The sequence below is a fragment of the Procambarus clarkii genome, chromosome 15 (genome assembly GCF_040958095.1).
Source record: "Procambarus clarkii isolate CNS0578487 chromosome 15, FALCON_Pclarkii_2.0, whole genome shotgun sequence".
Lineage (NCBI taxonomy): Eukaryota > Metazoa > Arthropoda > Malacostraca > Decapoda > Cambaridae > Procambarus > Procambarus clarkii.
The window spans coordinates 11,682,964-11,701,430 of record NC_091164.1 but is presented as its reverse complement, the minus strand read 5'-3'; the positions used below and the strand labels follow the sequence as shown (position 1 = coordinate 11,701,430).

At 46.6% G+C, this 18,467-nt stretch overlaps 1 protein-coding gene across 1 annotated transcript in view; it reads right to left on the bottom strand.

Annotated features, from left to right (window-relative positions):
- Positions 1-18,467, bottom strand: part of LOC138364908 (uncharacterized) — a 35,357-nt gene that overhangs the window by 6,767 nt on the left and 10,123 nt on the right. Inside the window, exons 2-3 of the mRNA XM_069324988.1 lie at positions 6,167-6,241; positions 3,782-3,848 (exon numbers count right to left, since the gene is read on the bottom strand). Of these exons, the coding sequence (XP_069181089.1) occupies positions 3,782-3,848; positions 6,167-6,241 (142 nt within the window). The remainder of the gene's footprint in view (positions 1-3,781; positions 3,849-6,166; positions 6,242-18,467) is intronic.

The window sequence follows — 18,467 nt, the reverse complement described above, 5'->3', positions numbered from 1 at the left end:
CCGAGCAAGCAGAGCCGGAAACCCAAGCCGGCAAAGAAGGAGACGGAACGTCTGCCGAACAGAAAACTCCCCAGCGCGAGCGAGCTCGCCAGGAGATCGGAGACTACTGGTCCAATGCGAGACTCCAGAGAAGGGACACTGCGAGACCCTGAAAATGCCAACAGGCAGAGCAAGCCAGGAAAACAGGAACCCAAACCTTGCAACAGGAAGGCCAAAAGGCACAAACAAAACACACAACGGTGTGTAGGAGAAAACAAGAAAATGACCAAAAGAACAGCCCAGCACCAGCGGCCAGGGACATGAGTGAAGCAGGAAGATGAAGAACGAAGAAGACATGCAGCAAATCGGGAACGAAAGGGACACGGACCAACCCACAGTCACAGGCCCTGTCCCAACAAACCAAACTGAAGGAGGTGCTAAGGGTTGCCACCTTACCAGCACCCGAACCAAGGGGTACAAGCAACGAAGACAGACCCATGCACACAAGTGCACACGCACCATGTGACACAGGCGGAAGGAGCGCCCAAAGAAACGCAAGAAGGAAACATTCCAGTGGCAGAATAGTAAACAAATGGAATGCACGAGGAAGGGAAGTGGTGGAGGCCAACCCCACACATAGCTGCAAGTGCAGACCTGACAGAGCCCAGTAGATATCAGGGAGTGACAGGGGAGAGGCAGGACAAAAGAGCCAAAGCTCAACCCCAGGAAGCACAACCAGGGTGGACAACTAGGCAAGGACCGAGAAACCAATGTACATGGAAGGGCCAAGCCAGGAACTCTTACGCTGGGAAAGGAAAGAGGGACCCCCAGCCACAAAACTGCCGCAAAATGTCACCCCACAACATCCTGACAAAGTAACAAGTACCACATTTCACCTTGGTACATGTTACTAATGCACACGTGCACCAGCAACATGCACCACACGCAACATGCAACATGTAACATGTAACAAGGAACATGTAGTAACTTCTCTCGGCGAAGGCAGAGAAATGGTGGAGGCTGACTCCAGACAGGGTCAAATGTAGATATGATAGAGCCCAGCAGGCGCACAACAGGTGACCGACGGCAGAGAGGCGGGACCAAAGAGCCAGAGCTCAATCCCCGCAAGCACGACCAGGTGAGCACAACTAGGCGAGTACATAATCTGCACCTCAACCATCGTACCTCGCAACGTGGATGAGGTGCGTCCCTTGATCGACTCGAGCATGGGTTGGACATGCATATGAGTGGGACTGGATGGGTAGGGGCAGTCACTTGTGTGCTGACTGTCTGATATCCGTATCCAAAAACCACGAACCAGCGCCCAGCCGAAAGAGATGCCAGACCGAAGAAACTCACCTGCCGAACATAGCCACGAACGTGTCATGACAACGTTACCGAGAAGATCCCGGGAACACCACCAGGGGAAGAAGGCCAGAGCCGCACACGCAGGAGAGCAGGGTAGAGGCGAAGGAGGCGCCCCACACCCATGACACAGGGAAAACCCCGGGGTCCTCCCCATAGCTGCAATCCAGAACACCCCAGGAGCTACGGGGCATAGACCGGAGAATGGAGAAGAGCCTAAGGTGAAGCACCCGAGAAAAAAGGATGCAAAACACCAGCACTGGTACACACTGCCCAGACCAAAACAAACTCCCACGGTACATGCGCAGGACACGCTGTCTGAACCGCACAACCTGCTCGGCGGGAAGGCGCCAACTAGGACTACTGTACACGAAAAGTAGCCAAATAGTAAGCGACCCAAGTGAACCGCTAAATAGAAGAAACAGCCCATCTCATGGGACAAGAGCTAAAAGCGACAATATAGCCGGCTAACGTAATGAAGACAAGGAACCTAATTGGGAACCCAATTGGGCTACTTGCCCTAATCCGGCGTCCCGAACTAGGAGTATGTAAAGAAAATGAGCAGTGCCGAGACAGAGCACGGAGAGAAAAGACAGCACAAAAGAACGAGACAGGACTAAACACCATGAAGAAGCACAGAAGAGAACCAACAAGTCCTGGAAAGGACCGGAGGGAAGTCACACCGAAAGACGATAGACATTCCAATAATACAGGAAGTAGCAGAACAAGGGAGACAGAACACCTGAGCACACAAAGGGCAGCCGAAAACCAAGCAGTAAACGGGCCCAGCAGGGGCAGAACCCAAGGAACTTGTGGAAGTTCCTTGGGTTCCTGCCCCAAGCCCCAAGGGCAGTACTTACAGGGCACTTAGATAAGGAAACTTTAGGTACATGCAGCCCGAGTCCTGGAGAATCACTCCCAGCTCACGCACCACCTAGAAGACAGTCACCACATTCTAGGTACAGTGCTGAAACAACCACGAGCCAGAGCACACAACCTCAGCTTCTAGTATCAGCCGAAGAATTGATGGTGGATAGCCGGCGCGGTAGGTCTGGAGCTCCCCCTTCCCCCTCCCGGGGAAGGGGTAGCTGCGCAGACAGTGGTGCGGTGACGTGTGACGTCATGATCGTTTGCTTGTTTCTTTTAGGGGAGTTCTATCCACTTGTTCAGCTTGTGGTAGAAATTTTCACCATAATAGGGGTTTGTTTTGGGACGCTTACCTTTCTGGGTGCCTGACCCGGTCGATGGCAGACATAGAATGCTTCCAACCACACGGGGGTTTCTATAGGCCATTGCTCCCCTTGCCTCTCTGAGGGGGCCAGGTTCTGGCTCGTGGTCCCCGGTAGACCCATAGAACTCCGTACACATGACTGATGCCAAAGTCTGACATTACCATATCAGCCTGGATAAGCTCCGGGGAGCTGAAGGGGCTCCCCCCAGAAAACAAGTGGAACACCAAAAAAACAGCAACTTGCAACCCCATACAAATGGTGAGAGCCTTGTGCCACATGCATAGATCAGCAGAAAACATCAAACCTGCAAGGCACTGGGACGATCTGCAGAAAGAAGCTGAACTATGGGAAAACCTCCCTTGTTCAGACACCAAGCCAGAAAACCAGCATTGAATGTAATGAAATGCCAATTTATGGGTGAGCCCCAGTGGCTCCCTGTAGATGGTTACATCTACTAGGTCACATCAGCCATAGAGTTCTAGAGGTTTAGCAAGGACCAGAGCCAGAACTCTTGGGAATGCAATCTCATTTAAAATATTTTCTTCAAGTTTCGTCTCTGTTAATGCGACAATATCTGGGACCTTAAGCTGAATTATATCTTTCAGCTCCAATATTTTTTTTGTCACTCCATCTATGGTGGTATACAATATTTTCAGGAACATGTTCTCGTTCCCTTTATACTTTACTCCCCTTTCCTATAATGATTTTGTTGCTTTGTTTTTATGTACCGTTTCACTAGCTTTCCAGTCCCCAACATTCTGTAGAAAAAAATAATTTATTTCTTCTCATTTCTATCCCCATTTAGATGTTTCACTTCAATGACGTTCATTTTCAGCTTTTCTCTCTCTTTCTTTAATTAAGAGGTCTTGTCTTATTGACCAAAGTGTGCCAACTTCATCACACTGCAATTTCTTGGAATTTTTAAGCACTTCCATCATATGTTTCACTTCATTAAATGTCGCCATTAAGGGGCGGTTCTTGTTTGCCTTATATTTTCCTATCCTAAAAATAAAAACACAACACACATACAAAAAGAGTGAGTGAGTGAGTGAGTGAGTGAGTGTGTGTGTGTGTGTGTGTGTGTGTGTGTGTGTGTGTGTGTGTGTGTGTGTGTGGGGGGGGGGGAGGAGCTATCTCAAATGTCGCTAACTGCTGCAGGGAGCCACTAATGCCACTTCACAAAAGAAATTGAATTAGAAACTTACCATTATCTGTTGTGGTGATGGAGGTGAGACTGATGGTCCGTGGTTTATGTCGTTTTCTTTCTTCCAACTGAAATGAGACCAATTACTATTAAAGAAATAATACAACTATTTTTTAATATGCAAATTTAAATAAACATTCAAGGCATAATGCATGTAATTTCTTCCACCTCATTGTCCTATAATATACATTTATTTGTGCTTACTTATGCCATTGATTTTCCATTTTATTTTATCGCTTGTAAATTCTTGCCTGAGCATTACATGTACTTTAGTGAAACAGATTTTATAGTACTGTTCTTTAATGTTTATTATAAAAAAAAAATTCTTATTTTGTACCTTCCAATTATCATTACCGTCATATTCTGCTTTCATGGAGTGTGTAGGCACCAACCCATGGAAGACGGATATACAGCTCAAGACAATAACTTTTCAGATGGTTTCACATTATCAGAAGCAGGAAGCATGTCATGCTTATCCAGGTCCCAGGATGCCATCAACACAACACAATATATGGTTTGACTGTAAGATACACACAGTCCAAATATGCTTTACAAATAGTACTGTACATCTTAACTGCTTATGGAAAGCAAAATTGCATATACAGTATTGCAAAACTTCGTAAGGTATTGTTTGCATCCAAAACTACTGGACTAGGTTTTAACCCAAGGCATCATGGCATAGGTGGAGAACTTTTGAAGCAGAAATACATAATTGCTTTTATATATCTTTCAAGGATCTATCTTGAGGTTATCTTGAGATGATTTCGGGGCTTTAGTGTCCCCGCAGCCCGGTCCTCGACCAGGCCTCCACCCCCAGGAAGCAGCCCGTGACAGTTGACTAACACCCAGGTACCTAATTTACTGCTAGGTAACAGGGGCATAGGGTGAAAGAAACCTTGCCCATTGTTTCTCGCCGGCGCCTGGGATCGAACCCAGGACCACAGGATCACAAGTCCAGCGTGCTGTCCGCTCGGCCGACCGGCTCCCTTACTCAAACTTAGGATACTCAAACCTTCCCAATGATTTAGCAAATAATTAAATTCTGCTGTGAGGGGGTTACATGGCCAAATAATAATAATAATACAGTAATAATAATAATACAGTAATAATAATAATAGCAATAATAATAATAATAATAATAATAATAATAATAATAATAATAATAATAATAATAATAATAATAATGACTCTTGCATCATCATACACACATTTTAAAAAATTCCATTCAATATGTGATGGAGTTCTCCATATAATCTCACAGGTACTGTACTTAACAATTTGGAACAAAAATAACAAATTATTCACTAAATAATTATTCACCAACACTTGAAGAAGCACAAGATAACTAAGAACGTTTGAAGAAATGCCTGAGACAAGTACCAGACATACATGAGTTTTAAGAGCAAGCCAAGAGAAAGTTGCCTTTCCCTTCGAGTTGTCACATCATAAAAAAATGATATACAGTACTAAATTCCCTGAACCTAACCTAACTGATGGTCCCACAAACAGAAAATGAGACACCACATCAATTCTGCGAGCTGCTATGATTTATAATATATCTTGAAGCTGGGAATTCTGATGTCAAAATGTGATGAATTATGCAAGAGGACAAGTCGGAGAAAGAGCCTAGGATTGGATGGGATATGATAATACTCAAGACACCGGGGATGCTTTAGTCATTTTTTATGCACCCCATACCGATCCTGTAGGCAGTGGTGGATATGGCTACAGAGGCACATAATAGGCTCAGGAACTGAACCCCACAGTTCATTAAGCTCAGCAAATAACAATCAGTAGTTACAGTTTTTAAAATACTAAACATATCAATGGTTTTTTTCCTAACAGTCTCTATACACTGCAATTTACATCTGTGGTGAGTGTGCAAACAGTTACCAGTGATACTCGTACACCCATCCAACTGGGTGGCAGCTTTATAGTCACGAGCATGCATTATCCTACAATAAGCAAACCTTGGATAGTTGGCTAAGACCTAGGATAATTGAAAACGTGAACAGCATTCTCCAGTTGAGGCACAATAGAGTAAGAGGAGCATGGATGGAAGAAGGAATCAAACACAAGCTTTAGAAATGTAAGGAAATATTTATATGCAGTAAGAGTGGGCAACCACCATTCACATTCAAGAGTGAAACTGATCCAGCCACCTGAGCACCTGATTATTGAGTACAGTAATTTAGAGCTTCCCCCTTGCGACTTTCCAAGACTGCATAATGCACTCCATACAAACAGTAGCATCTTGCTTAAGGGAGCAACCTAATGATACACATCAGAAACAAAAGTTTCTCACAATAACACAGGGGAATAGTAAACTTAAATTTATGTTAAATAATAAAAATAACACTTAAGAGCTCAAAACAATTACTCTTACCTTGGTTCCTATACGTCCCCAGTCAGGATCAGAAACGGGATCAAGGGTCTCCTCAGAACACAGGCTTTCTTGCTGCTGTGAAATATATAATAAATATAGTTTTCAAAGTTAGATAAACTTCATTTGCATGAGGGCAATCAAGGAAGTTATCTCCGATACCCTATGCTGGAACATCTCGGGATGCAAACATTACTTTGAAATACTGTACAGTGAAGTCCACCTCGAACAAATCTCCCACTAATGTACCTCTCTAAACGGCAGAAATTTTAATGTCCTGTAATATCTTCAAAAAATGGACAAAAATGTCATACAATACTACATGCCACTGGAGGAAGAGTTACTCAAGACATTTAAGAATACAGTACAGTACAATACTCAGGACTTGCTATTAATAAAAGTACCTGGCCTGTCACTTTCCTTTACTTAATCATTTTTTATTATTAAGTAAATAAGAGTTGTTTTTTTTTCTTTTCGTTAGTTGCCTGGTGGAGAGTCTGCTCCTTGGTCATTGTCCACCCTCTGTTATTCTGATGGTTCCCCGCTAAGTCCCCATGATTGTACACTTCACAGGGGTTCAGCTTTAATTGTCCTCTTGGTAGTTTGGGCCAACCGGTTAGCAGTATTTTGCCTGGGCTTCCATTAGCAGTCAGCCTAAGAACCCTGAAAAACCACATTGGGGCTCATTGGTCTGGTGGATGTGTCCTCTGGGTCCCATCTCGCCTCGTGTGAGATTGAAGATTGCTCTGTCCCTTGACTCAGGGTGACATTCACCGGTTTTGCCTCAGGCATGTTGCCTGTTGGGTCAATGACACCTCTGACCCGGAGTCCTCGTGCCTCTCTGAGTGGGCCAGGATCTGGCTCGTGATCCCCGGTAAGCTAGAACTGCATTCAAATTGACTGATGCCACGGTCTAATACATAGACATATATCAGCCTGGTATAGCTCTGGGGCACCAGAGGGGCTCTCCACAGAAAATATGAGTAGTATTCTGAATAAATTGTATTTTTATGGTAATATTTTTGGGTGTGTGAAACAGATTATTTCAAATGGGAAAATTTTATTTGGTGTACAAATATTCGGGTTATGTTGCATTTTTTGGATAGGATTAAATTTGTACACCGAGGTTCCACTGTGTGTGTGTGTAATTACCCAAGTGTAGTTACAGGATGAGAGCTATGCTCAGTGTCGCGTCTTCCCAATACAGTACTGTCATATAATGTTGTGTGTGTTAATTTAGTAATCCATTTCCAAGAGGATTATTATTGCAAAGGTGAAGAAGTAACACCTGTATCTCTGGGAATCAAAATATGTGTTCAATTACACACATTAATGAAAACACTTCAGATGTACTGTACTGTATTATATACCCAAAATTACTGAAAACAACAAAATGAGAAATCCTTTCCCATGAAATGGGGTGTGTCCTGTCTTAACCCTTAAACTGCGCAACGCGCCTGCAGGCTCACGTCTGGTTTGCGCAACGCGCCTCCGGGTATTTGTATTTTTCACGTTCCATTCAAAACTCCCACGGCTACATGGGGTTCACATCAGCTTCCTCAGGGCTCTTGTAAACAGACGCCATCTTTAAAAAAAATCGTGGTCCACATTCCCGGGTATGGGAGCCTCAGTAGTGTGTGAGCAACCAAGGCTGGCGCTCGCAGCATGAGCGCACAGCACTGCTGTTCAGCATGTGACCACAGCATCGCCTAATAATGTCAAAATATATATATAACTTGTATTATTTAGCTATGATAGTGTTATATTAGAGCCTGAGTGTGATAATGACTGGGTACAATGTTCAAATTTCAGTAATTCAATGCTGTTCACGATGTTCACAGCGCTAGCCACAGCACCACAGCATTATTTCGTTCATCTAGGAATCTTCAAATGATTTCTTAGGTTCCTTTTCAAATTAGACATGTGGTCAATTATTCATTTACAGGAATTAGTGACCAGGATTGTGATAATAGCAGGATTGTGGTTATAATTAGCGTTGTGCGTAGTATTGTGGAAGGAGGAATTTTGATGAGGGAGGGAGGGCGAGAATTGAGGTAGCCTCATTGTGTGTGTGGCTGCCACTCTTGTTTTGCTCACCATACTAGCTTAGTGGTTCGCTATGGGCAACACATATGTACATGGGTATATATAGTGTGTGTATATAGTGTATGAACAGCAACAGGAGAATGTTGAGAGGAGCTATTTTGGTGAGGGAGGTGACGTAATCGTAGAGTCGTCTGCTGTGTGATTTTTCATGCAGTGTGTGGTGGCCACTGTACTGTTTGGACACAATACCAGCTTACTTGCATAGTTCTGGTAAATAAAACATGTAGATAGGTATATAGACCATGTGTAATAAGAACTATAACAATATGGTGGGAGGAGCAATGTTGACGAGTAAGACGTTGGAGTGAGGGAGAATGGCTGGGTGTGGCTGCTCTCACTCGAGGTGTTCTGAATGTGTTCATGGCCAAATGCTCCTATTGGCCCATACGAGGCAGCTGCTATTGGCCCAAACGAGGCAGCTGCTATTGGCCCATACGATGCAGCTGCTATTGGCCCATACGAGGCAGCTGCTATTGGCCCATACGAGGCAGCTGCTATTGGCCCATACGAGGCGGCTGCTATTGGCCCATACGAGGCGGCTGCTATTGGCCCATACGAGGCAGCTGCTATTGGCCCATACGAGGCAGCTGCTATTGGCCCATACGGGGCACCTGCTATTGGCCCATACGAGGCAGCTGATATTGGCCCATACGAGGCAGCTGCTGTTGGCCCATACGAAGCAGCTGCTACGCGGTGTTCTGAATGTGTTGATGATGAATGTATATAGTGTGTGACAGTGTATAGTGTGTAAATAGATTGTATATATACACAAATTAGCATGATACATAGTAAATATGTGCTGCATATGTGTACACAAGTTTCATGCACGTAACACAGTGTCTACGGACAGTACGGATGTTGTACTGCGATATTATAGTGTACGTGTTCATTATACATTGGATTGGCACATAAAAACAATTAAAATGTATTTGGAAAGGTGCGCAAAAAATGAACGAAAATATATTCGCGGCAACTCGCACACCCCGCCCCGAGCGCCCCACCGCCCCCGAGAGCTTACGGCACGTGCGCACGGGGAATGATGACGTCACGCCCCAACTTCCGGACCCCATAGCAGCCAAAGTAAGTACAATTTCGACTTTTTTTTTACATACCCATACTGAGGGAAGGGTTTTTGACACTTTAAAAAGAAAAAATAATTTTTTCCAGAGAATTTATTTCCTGCGCACTGCGGGGGTGTCACATTTGGAGGCAACGCAGTTAAGGGGTTAATCGATCTGTCCGAGGGGGACTTCACTATATTCTTAAAATAACAAATATAGATAAATATTGAATATCTGTATAAAATTATATTTCACTTTTATTAGTCAATTATAACTATCAGTGAACAGTCAAAGCATTAGCAAAGGAAGATTATAATAACATTACTGATGATAAAACTATCATTCCATGCCAAATCAAAGAAGTGGACTTTTCAATCCAATCATCTCAGATTTTCATAAAATTCTGTAGGATGTTTAATTTGAAGTAATTTGCGCATACTGTACAAAATTTTATCCCTCAGTGATGCACAGTATTCATATGCAGCAGCAGGATTGCCAATGCAATAGAAAAATATAATTTCAAGATCACACGACAACCTTTGACGCTGAATACATAAAAACGTGTATCTAACTTTTTTTGGTATAAAAATATGCTATACATAGTTAAAATGCATTCTCTCATTGGTTAAGTTTTTATTTTGGGATGGTTTAGAGAACAGGAGTAAAAAACAAAAATCATCAAAGTAGCATACTGTACCTCGCAGTTGATGAAATGCTTTAGCACTGGTTTATGGAAATTACAGTCTCAATGAAATATATATATAATGCCTCAGAATACGAGGGTGTTGATACGCGAACGGGTCGACTAGCGCGTAGTGGCACGGCGATCACCGCTCAGTTTACCAGTGCCTCGTGCCCAGTGACTATCCCGCCTCAATTCTTCAACAGGATTTAGTGTTTTGTTGGATATCTGGCCATTTGAACATAGAAGTTATTATATATCTCGCAATGGGTCCCAAGAAAGCCAGTGGTAAGATTCAACCTAAGAAAATAGTTGAGTAGAGGATGTCCCTTCCTCATTAAGAAAATGTGTGAAGTATGGGAAGAACTGCAATGTTTTGGTGAAAAAACTCACCCAGATAAAGCTGTAGCAGGCTGTTGCATTGACTTTTTAAATGACAATGTGATGTCTTACTACAGACAAGTGTTAAAATGTAGGGAAAAACAAGTGTCTTTAGACAGATTCTTAGTAAGACAAGCAAGCAGTGAGCCACAAGCAGGTCCTAGTGGTATGCAGGCAAGACGTGCCAGAGTGTGCACACCAGAGAAGTCCTCACTGCCTGATGTTATAATGGAAGGGGCCTCCCCATCCAAACAGTAACACCTCTCCTCCTCCCCCCCTCCTCACCATCTTCCATACACCAACAGCAGTCATCAGCAATGGTAAGTAATAACTTGAACATAGTTTTGTAGTGTAGATTTTGATGAATTAGGTATAAAATTTAGTTTCAAGTGAGGTTTTTGGGTAGTCAGAAACGGATTAATTCATTTCCCATTATTTCTTGTGGGGAAATTAGCTTCGGGTTACGAGCTGTCTCCAGGAACGGATTAAACTCTTAAAGCGAGGTACCCCTGTATTTAATGGTTACAAGATATACATTGGTTAATACAAAACGTGCTTAAAGGTTATGGATCTCTTGACGCTCCTCTGCTTCCAGACAGGAACCGAGGATGCAGCAGGCATTTCCCCTCTGGATCGCCATACAGTATTGAGGCGCTGAAACAAAAAACTGGCAGCCCTTGGGTCTCTGGTGATGTCAATGAACCTGGAAGCCAATTCCTTGAGAAATCCCAAGGCACTCTTACCCCAGGGGCCATCTGTCTCAGATGCTATGGGAACAAAGGTGTATTGACCTTCCAATCATCTGTATTTGGCTGATTTTGCTATTTCCCTGTGGTTAGCTGCCCCACCTGCTTGATCAGCACTGAAGTATACATAGGTATATGTGTATATATATATACACACTCACACAAAACTTTGAGGAGAGCTTACAAACATATGTTAGTGCCTTTTCTGCAGCGCTTCTTCCGAGGTCCAAGTGTCTGTAGCAATTTAACCACTGAACTGCGCAATGCACCTGTGGGCGCACGCAGCATGAGCTCACAGCACTGCTGTTCAGCTTGTGATCACAGCATCGCCTAATAATGTCAAAATATATATATAACTGGTATTATTTAGCCATGATGATATTACAGAAGAGCCTGAGTGTGATAATGACTGTGTACAATGTTCATATATCAGTGAATCAATGCTGTTCATGTTCACAGCGCTAGCCACAGCACCACAGCATTATTTCGTCCATCTAGGAATCTTCAAACGACTTCTTATGTTACTTTTACAAAATAAACCTGTGGTCAATTATTCATTTACAGGATTTAGTGACCAGGATTGTGATAATACCAGGATTGTAGTGATAATTAGCACTGTGCGTAGTATTGTGGGAGGAGGAAGTTTGGCGAGAGAGGGAGGTAGGGAATCCAGGTAGCGTCACTGAGTAGCAGCCACCATACTACATACTCACCATACTAGCCTAGTGGTTCGCCATGATGAACATATATGTACATGGGTATATACAATGTGTGTGTATATAGTGTAATAATAGCAACAAGAGAATGTTGGGAGGAGCCATTTTGGTGAGGGAGGTGGCGGCGTAATCGTAGCATCGTCTGCTGGCTGCTGTGTGATTTCTCATGCAGTGTATGGTGACCACTGTGCTTTTTGGACACAATACCGGCTTACTAGCATAGTTATGGTGAATAAAACATGTAGATACGTATGCATAATGTGTGTAAATAGTGTAATAAAAACAATAACAGTATGGTGGGAGAAGGAATGTTGGCGAGTAAGGAGTAAGCTAGGTGTTGGAGGAGTGAGGTAGAGCAGGCTGGGGTGTGGCAGCTCACACTCACGGAGTTCTGAGTGTGTTGATGGTGAATGTATATAGTGTGTAAATATTCATAAATGAACATGAAACATTGGATATATGTGCAATATGTGTGGACACATTTGAGACACATAACACAGTGTCTTGGGACAGTATGGATGTTCTACTGCCATAATATTGTGTACATGTTCATTATACATAGGATTGGCAAGAAAAACAAAAATGTATTTTGAAATGTACGCAAAAATGAACAAAAAAATATTTGTGGCAACTTCAACACATGTTGAAGCTGGTGGGCGACTGGCTCCGGGAGTCTACGTTACGGGTGACCACCAAGTAAGTAAGTAATTATCAAAAGAAGGCACCAAACCGGGAAGGCTATGTAGCACCATCAAATACGCAAAATAATCAGAGGGCGCTAAATATCACCAAGGATGCCAATACGAGAACAAAAACGCATAAGGCGAACGATATCAAAAGTATCCGAGTCACCAAGAATTCTATCGAGGGACAGGTGACCGCGAGGGGCGGTCGGAAAGCAAGACACACGCTCGTCCTGGAAGTCAGGACATTCAAGAAGGACATGCACGACCGTAAGAGGGACAATGCAACTAGGACAATAAGGAGCAGGGCGGCGCTCCATCAAGTGACCATGGGTTAAGCGAGTATGGCCAATACGCAACCTCGCCAGAGCTGTTTCCCACCGACGGTTACGGTGGAAGGAGGACGGCCACGAGGAAACACAACATTTAAGAGTACGTAGCTTGTTACCAGTAACAGACAACCAAGAAGCCTGCCAACGGGTAAGGACTGAGGAATGGATAACCGGGTAAAAGTCGGAATACGGAATGCCTTTGCGAGAGATGGGACAAGAGCGGACGGCTTCCTTGGCAGCAGCATCCGCACGCTCATTTAAAGACACACCAATATGGCTGGGAACCCAACAAAACTCAACCGACTTAAATTTACTGTGAACAAGAAACAGCCAATGCTGGATCTCGACAACTACTGGATGAACCGGATTAAAGGACCCGAGAGCCATGAGGGCACTACGAGAGTCAACAACAACCACAAAGGAAGACTGACAACGAGAAAGCAGGAGACGAAGAGCATAGAGAATAGCATAAAGTTCCGCTGTAAAGATGCTAGTCTCCGGAGGCAAGCGACACATATAAGTGCGATCAGGAAAAACAACAGAGTAGCCAACACCGTCCGCTGACTTAGACCCATCGGTGAAGACAGAAACGGAGCGGGAGTGAGAAGAAAAGTGCTCGAGGAAAAGGCGTTTTAGAACCGTAGGAGGGGTAAAAGCTTTAGTGATACGGGTCAAGGATGTACAAAACCGCGGAAGAGGGACCCTCCACGGGGGCAAAGAAGGAACAACACGAGGAGAAACATCAGAAATACGAACGGAAAGAGAATCCTGTAGGCGAGATAACCGGACAGAAAGAGGGAGGTGGTGAAGAGGAACAGGAACCGCAGGAGGGGTAAAAGTTAAAGCACGACAGAGGCGAGAGGAAGGATGTTGCAAGGACCGCGCAAGATAGCGAAGACAGTAGCGATCACGGCGGTCCTGGAGAGACAGGAAGCCAGTGTCAACATACAAGCTAAGGATGGGAGTCGAACGAAAGGCACCAGAACTGAGGCGCAACCCAGTATGGTGCAAAGCATCAAGACGGCGAAGAGTAGAAGGAGAAGCAGACGAGTAAGCAGGGCAACCATAATCGAGCTTAGACAGGACGAGAGAGGAATGTAAAGCAAGGAGTGCGCGCCTATCTGCCCCCCAAGAAGTATGGGACAAGACCCGAAGGAGGGTAAGGGCCTTAGAGCACTCAACACGGAGGTAAGAGATATGGGGAGACCAAGACAAACGAGTGTCAAGGAATAACCTCAAAAGCTTCGCGGAATCTTTGTATTCAAGGGGATGACCATAAAGTGACAAAGAGGGACGAAGAACAACCCGTTTCCGCGTAAAAGTCATCGCACAAGTCTTAGAAGTAGAGAACTTGAAGCCATGACCTGTGGCCCAAGACGACACGGCATCAATTGCAAGTTGAAGCCGGCGTTGAAGGAGAGGCGAATCATCACCCTGACAACAAAGGGTAAGATCATCGACATAGAGAGCGGAGAAGACACCAGAAGGAAGAGAGGAAAGAAGACCATTGAGGGCAACCAGAAAAAGAGTAGTGCTCAGAACACTACCCTGGGGCACACCTTCGTATTGCTGAAAAGAGGGAGAGAGAGCGGTACCAAGGCGCACCCGAAAGGAACGACGAGAGAGGAAGCTGCGGAGAAAGAGAGGGAGATGACCACGAAGGCCAAAAGAATGAAGTTGAGATAGGATATGATAACGCCAAGTGGTGTCGTAAGCCTTTTCTAGGTCAAAAAGGACGGCAACAACGGAGGTCTTCGCAGCAAAAGCAGTACGAATATAGACCTCCAAGTTCACCAGGACATCTGTCGTGCTGCGGCACTTGCGGAAACCAAATTGAGAAGGGGAGAGGTGATGGTGTTCCAGGAACCACATCAGACGAACGTTAACCATACGTTCAAAGAGTTTGCAGACACAACTTGTGAGAGCAATAGGGAGAAAGTCCTTAGGGGAAGTACCCAGAGACCCCGGTTTGCGAACAGGGAGGACAACGGCATCGAGCCAGTCCTCAGGGACTGACGACGACTCCCAGATCCGATTATACAGACTCAGTAAATACTGAGACGTGCTCGGAGGGAGATGGCGAAGCATCTCATAATGAATACCATCGGAGCCCGCCGCCGTAGAACCGCAGAGGGCCAGGGCAGAACGAAGTTCAGAGAGAGAGAAGGGATCATTATAGGGGAGCTGAAGATGAGTGCAGAAATCTAAAGGACGAGACTCAAGGACAGGTTTACGAAGAAGGAATGATTGGGGAAGATGTAGACCAGAGCTAACAGAAGAAAAGTGGGAACCCAGTTCGGAAGCGACCTGCAACGGGTCCGCCACAAGAGTATCATGGAGGTGAAGGACCGGTGAAACATCGGGAACGAACTTACCCGCTATCTTGCGGATACGCTTCCAGATCTGGGCCAGAGGGGTTTCGGACGTAATTGTTGAGACATAAGATGCCCAACATTCACGTTGAGCCATACGGATGGCCCTACGGGCCACCGCACTCGCTTTCCGAAAGAAAAGAAAAGAATCGGTCGTCTGCCTACGGCGGTGCCTCTTCCAGGCTGCACGCTTACAGCGGACAGCCCGAGCACAGTCCGCATTCCACCAGGGAACGCACTTCCGTGGACCCCGAGAGGAAGAGCGAGGAATAGAGCGGAGGGCAGCGTTGAAGACAGTGTCATGAAAAAGGAGGAGAGCGCGAGAGAGGGGCAGAAGGGAGAGGTCAGAGAGAGTAGCACTGAGGGAAAATAGGGTCCAGTCCGCCTTAGCAAACTGCCACCTAGGGAAAGAGAGGGAAGGGCGAAAAGAGAAAAAGGAAACAAGGATGGGGAAATGATCACTTCCATGGAGGTCATCAAGAACCTGCCACGTGAAATCTAAGTAAAGAGAAGAAGAGCAGAGAGAAAGATCAAGACAAGAAAGGGTGCGAGTCCGAGAGTCCAAATGAGTGGGCTCACCAGAATTCAGAAGAGACAGGGAAGAAGAGAGGAGAAACGGCTCAAGGAGGCGACCCCGGGTATTCGTCAGAACGTCACCCCAAAGAGAATGACGACAATTGAAGTCACCCAGCAGGAGCACAGGCTCCGGCAAGGAGTCTAGGAGGTGTTTCAAATCAGGAAGAGAGAGCGGGACACTCGGGGGGAGATAAATGGAACAAACTGTGTACCATTTCCCCACAAAGATACGAGCAGCAGAACAATGGAGAGGCGAAGGAAAAAGTAAAGGAACAAAGGGAACATCAGCCCGAATCAAGAGAGCAGAAGAATTAGAAGCCCCAGCAATGGCTGGGGGGGGGGGGGAGAGAAAGGAATAGCCACGAAAACGACCAGGACGAGCACCAAGCACTGGCTCCTGGAGACAGACACAAAGGGGCGAAAACCGCGAAATCAGAAGTTGGAGTTCGAGGAAATTGGCGTAATAACCTCGAACGTTCCATTGAAGAATGGACAACGACGAGAAGAGAAAGGACAAAAACAGAGAACAAGGAAGAAACAAAGGCGAAAGAGCAACAGAGCACGTTAAAGAATATCAGGGTCGGGATCAGGGTCAGCAAAGTCAGGGTTAGGGGGCATGGGTAAACTGAGCAAAGACGGAGGGAAGGAAACGGGAGAACAGATCAGAGGTGGGCGGGCAGGGTCCGGAGGAGGAGGAGACAACGGAGAGGAGCAGTCAAGGACAGCAGCAGGAAGAGGGGGAGTAGAAAGAGGGGAGCGCACCCCAGCAAGAGCAGCAACCGAAAGGGAAGCAGGGGCCAAAGAAACCTCCATAGCCGGAACAGGGGGCGCAAGCACTGAAACGGGAGGGGAAGGAGCAACAGAGCCAGAAGGAGGAGCTGAGGAAGAAAGCGAAGCCTTCTTACCCGCTGGGGAAGAGGAAGGAGAGGAGCCAGGCTTACGCTTCTGACTTAAAGAGACCGGTGTCCCAGCAACTACGTACCGGGCAACGGATTCCAGTGTCTCAACAGGAGAAGCCGAACGAGAGCACACACGACGGCCGTTAGGAGAGCGATGGACATCCGCCCGCACCGACAGGCGGTGGGGAGAGCCGATAGATGGAGGAAGAGGATGGGAAGGAGGATCGGAGGGGGACGAGGAAGAAGACACAGAAGACACGACAGACCGGGTAGAAGGAAGGGGAACCCCAGACAGAGGACCAGGAGGAGGATCCTTCGGGAGAGAACCCAAAGGGACAGAGGAGGGGGCAGTGGGCGCATCAGGGTCCAAGGCCCGGAAACGGTTGTGAGTCTGAGGAAGGCGGGAAGGACGAGGAGAGGAAGAGCGCAACACGCGAGCATAAGAGATATTAGCATAAGGCGGGAGCCGGCGAACCTGGCGCCTCGCCTCAGTTAAAGATAAACGTTCCCGGTGCTTCAAGTTGAGGACGGCTGCCTCAAGCTTGTAATGGACACACGCACGGGAGAAGGTAGGATGGGCCTCACCGCAGTTGAGGCAACGAGCCTGGGGAGAAGCGCACTCCGACTTAGAGTGACCTTCGCCACCACACAAAGGACAGAGAGAGACAGTCCCGGAGCAGCGGAGGGCACCATGCCCAAACCTCCAGCACTTGTTGCAGAGCCGAGGAGAAGGAATGTACTCCTGGACAGAGCACCTGGCACCAGCAAGAATGAGAGGGTGGAAGGGTCCTACCATCAAAGGTAATCTTCACAACCCGGAGGGGTTGACGGCGACTACCACGAGGGGGACAAGTAAACGTGTCCACCTGGAGAATAGAATGGCCCTGGGCAGCGAGGATATGTCGAATATCGTCGTGGCAGTCGCGCAGGTCCCGAACACCGGTCGCAACATGGGGCGGGAGCAAAATAGTGCCAACACTGGCATTCAACTGAGCGTTCTTCGAGACCCGAACGGGGGTCTCGCCAAGGCAGGATAAGGCAGCCAAGCGGGAAGCAGCATCCTGAGAAGGAGCAGCAACGACACGTGTACCGAGACGAGTGGGGTTGAAAGTAATGGAGGCATCCACGGAATCAATGAGATGTCGATGGAGGGAGAAATCGTCAGGAGGCGCAGAATCAAGAGGGAGGAGATCAAAATATTTGGCCCACGAAGCGGGACCAAACAAGGCTTGATAGGTAGCAGAACTGGAAGGAATCGAGCGAGGGCGGCCGTGACGAGGACGGCGGTGAGAACCCCCAGAGAGAGAGGGGTTAAAAGGCGCAGTAGTTACAATGAGAGAAGGAGCCGCGTCAGGGGACGAGGTAGTCACCACTGGGGGCTTGGGGCTCGACCCAACCACAGAGGAGGGAGGGGAGCCAGGGGAAGGAGTCAGAGAGGCCAAAGGAGGAGCAAGGTCGGGGCCCAATGCAGCGGAGGCTACAGAGCCCGGTCTTCCAATACGGACCGACTCGGGGGCTTGGTCGCCCACCCCACGAGCCTGAGAAGGTAAACCAGAAGAAGCCGAAACAGGGGTTATCATCTTGACGAAAAGAAGAATTCATTCACGAATGTGCCCCCACACCCACCATGGAGCCACAATTAGAGGCAGGACACCCAACAAGAAGCTATCGCCGATCTTGTCGGGGCCTCCTAGGGGTGCGTCGTGAGTATACGCCCCACAAACGCCACCTTAAGAAACCGACAGTCCGT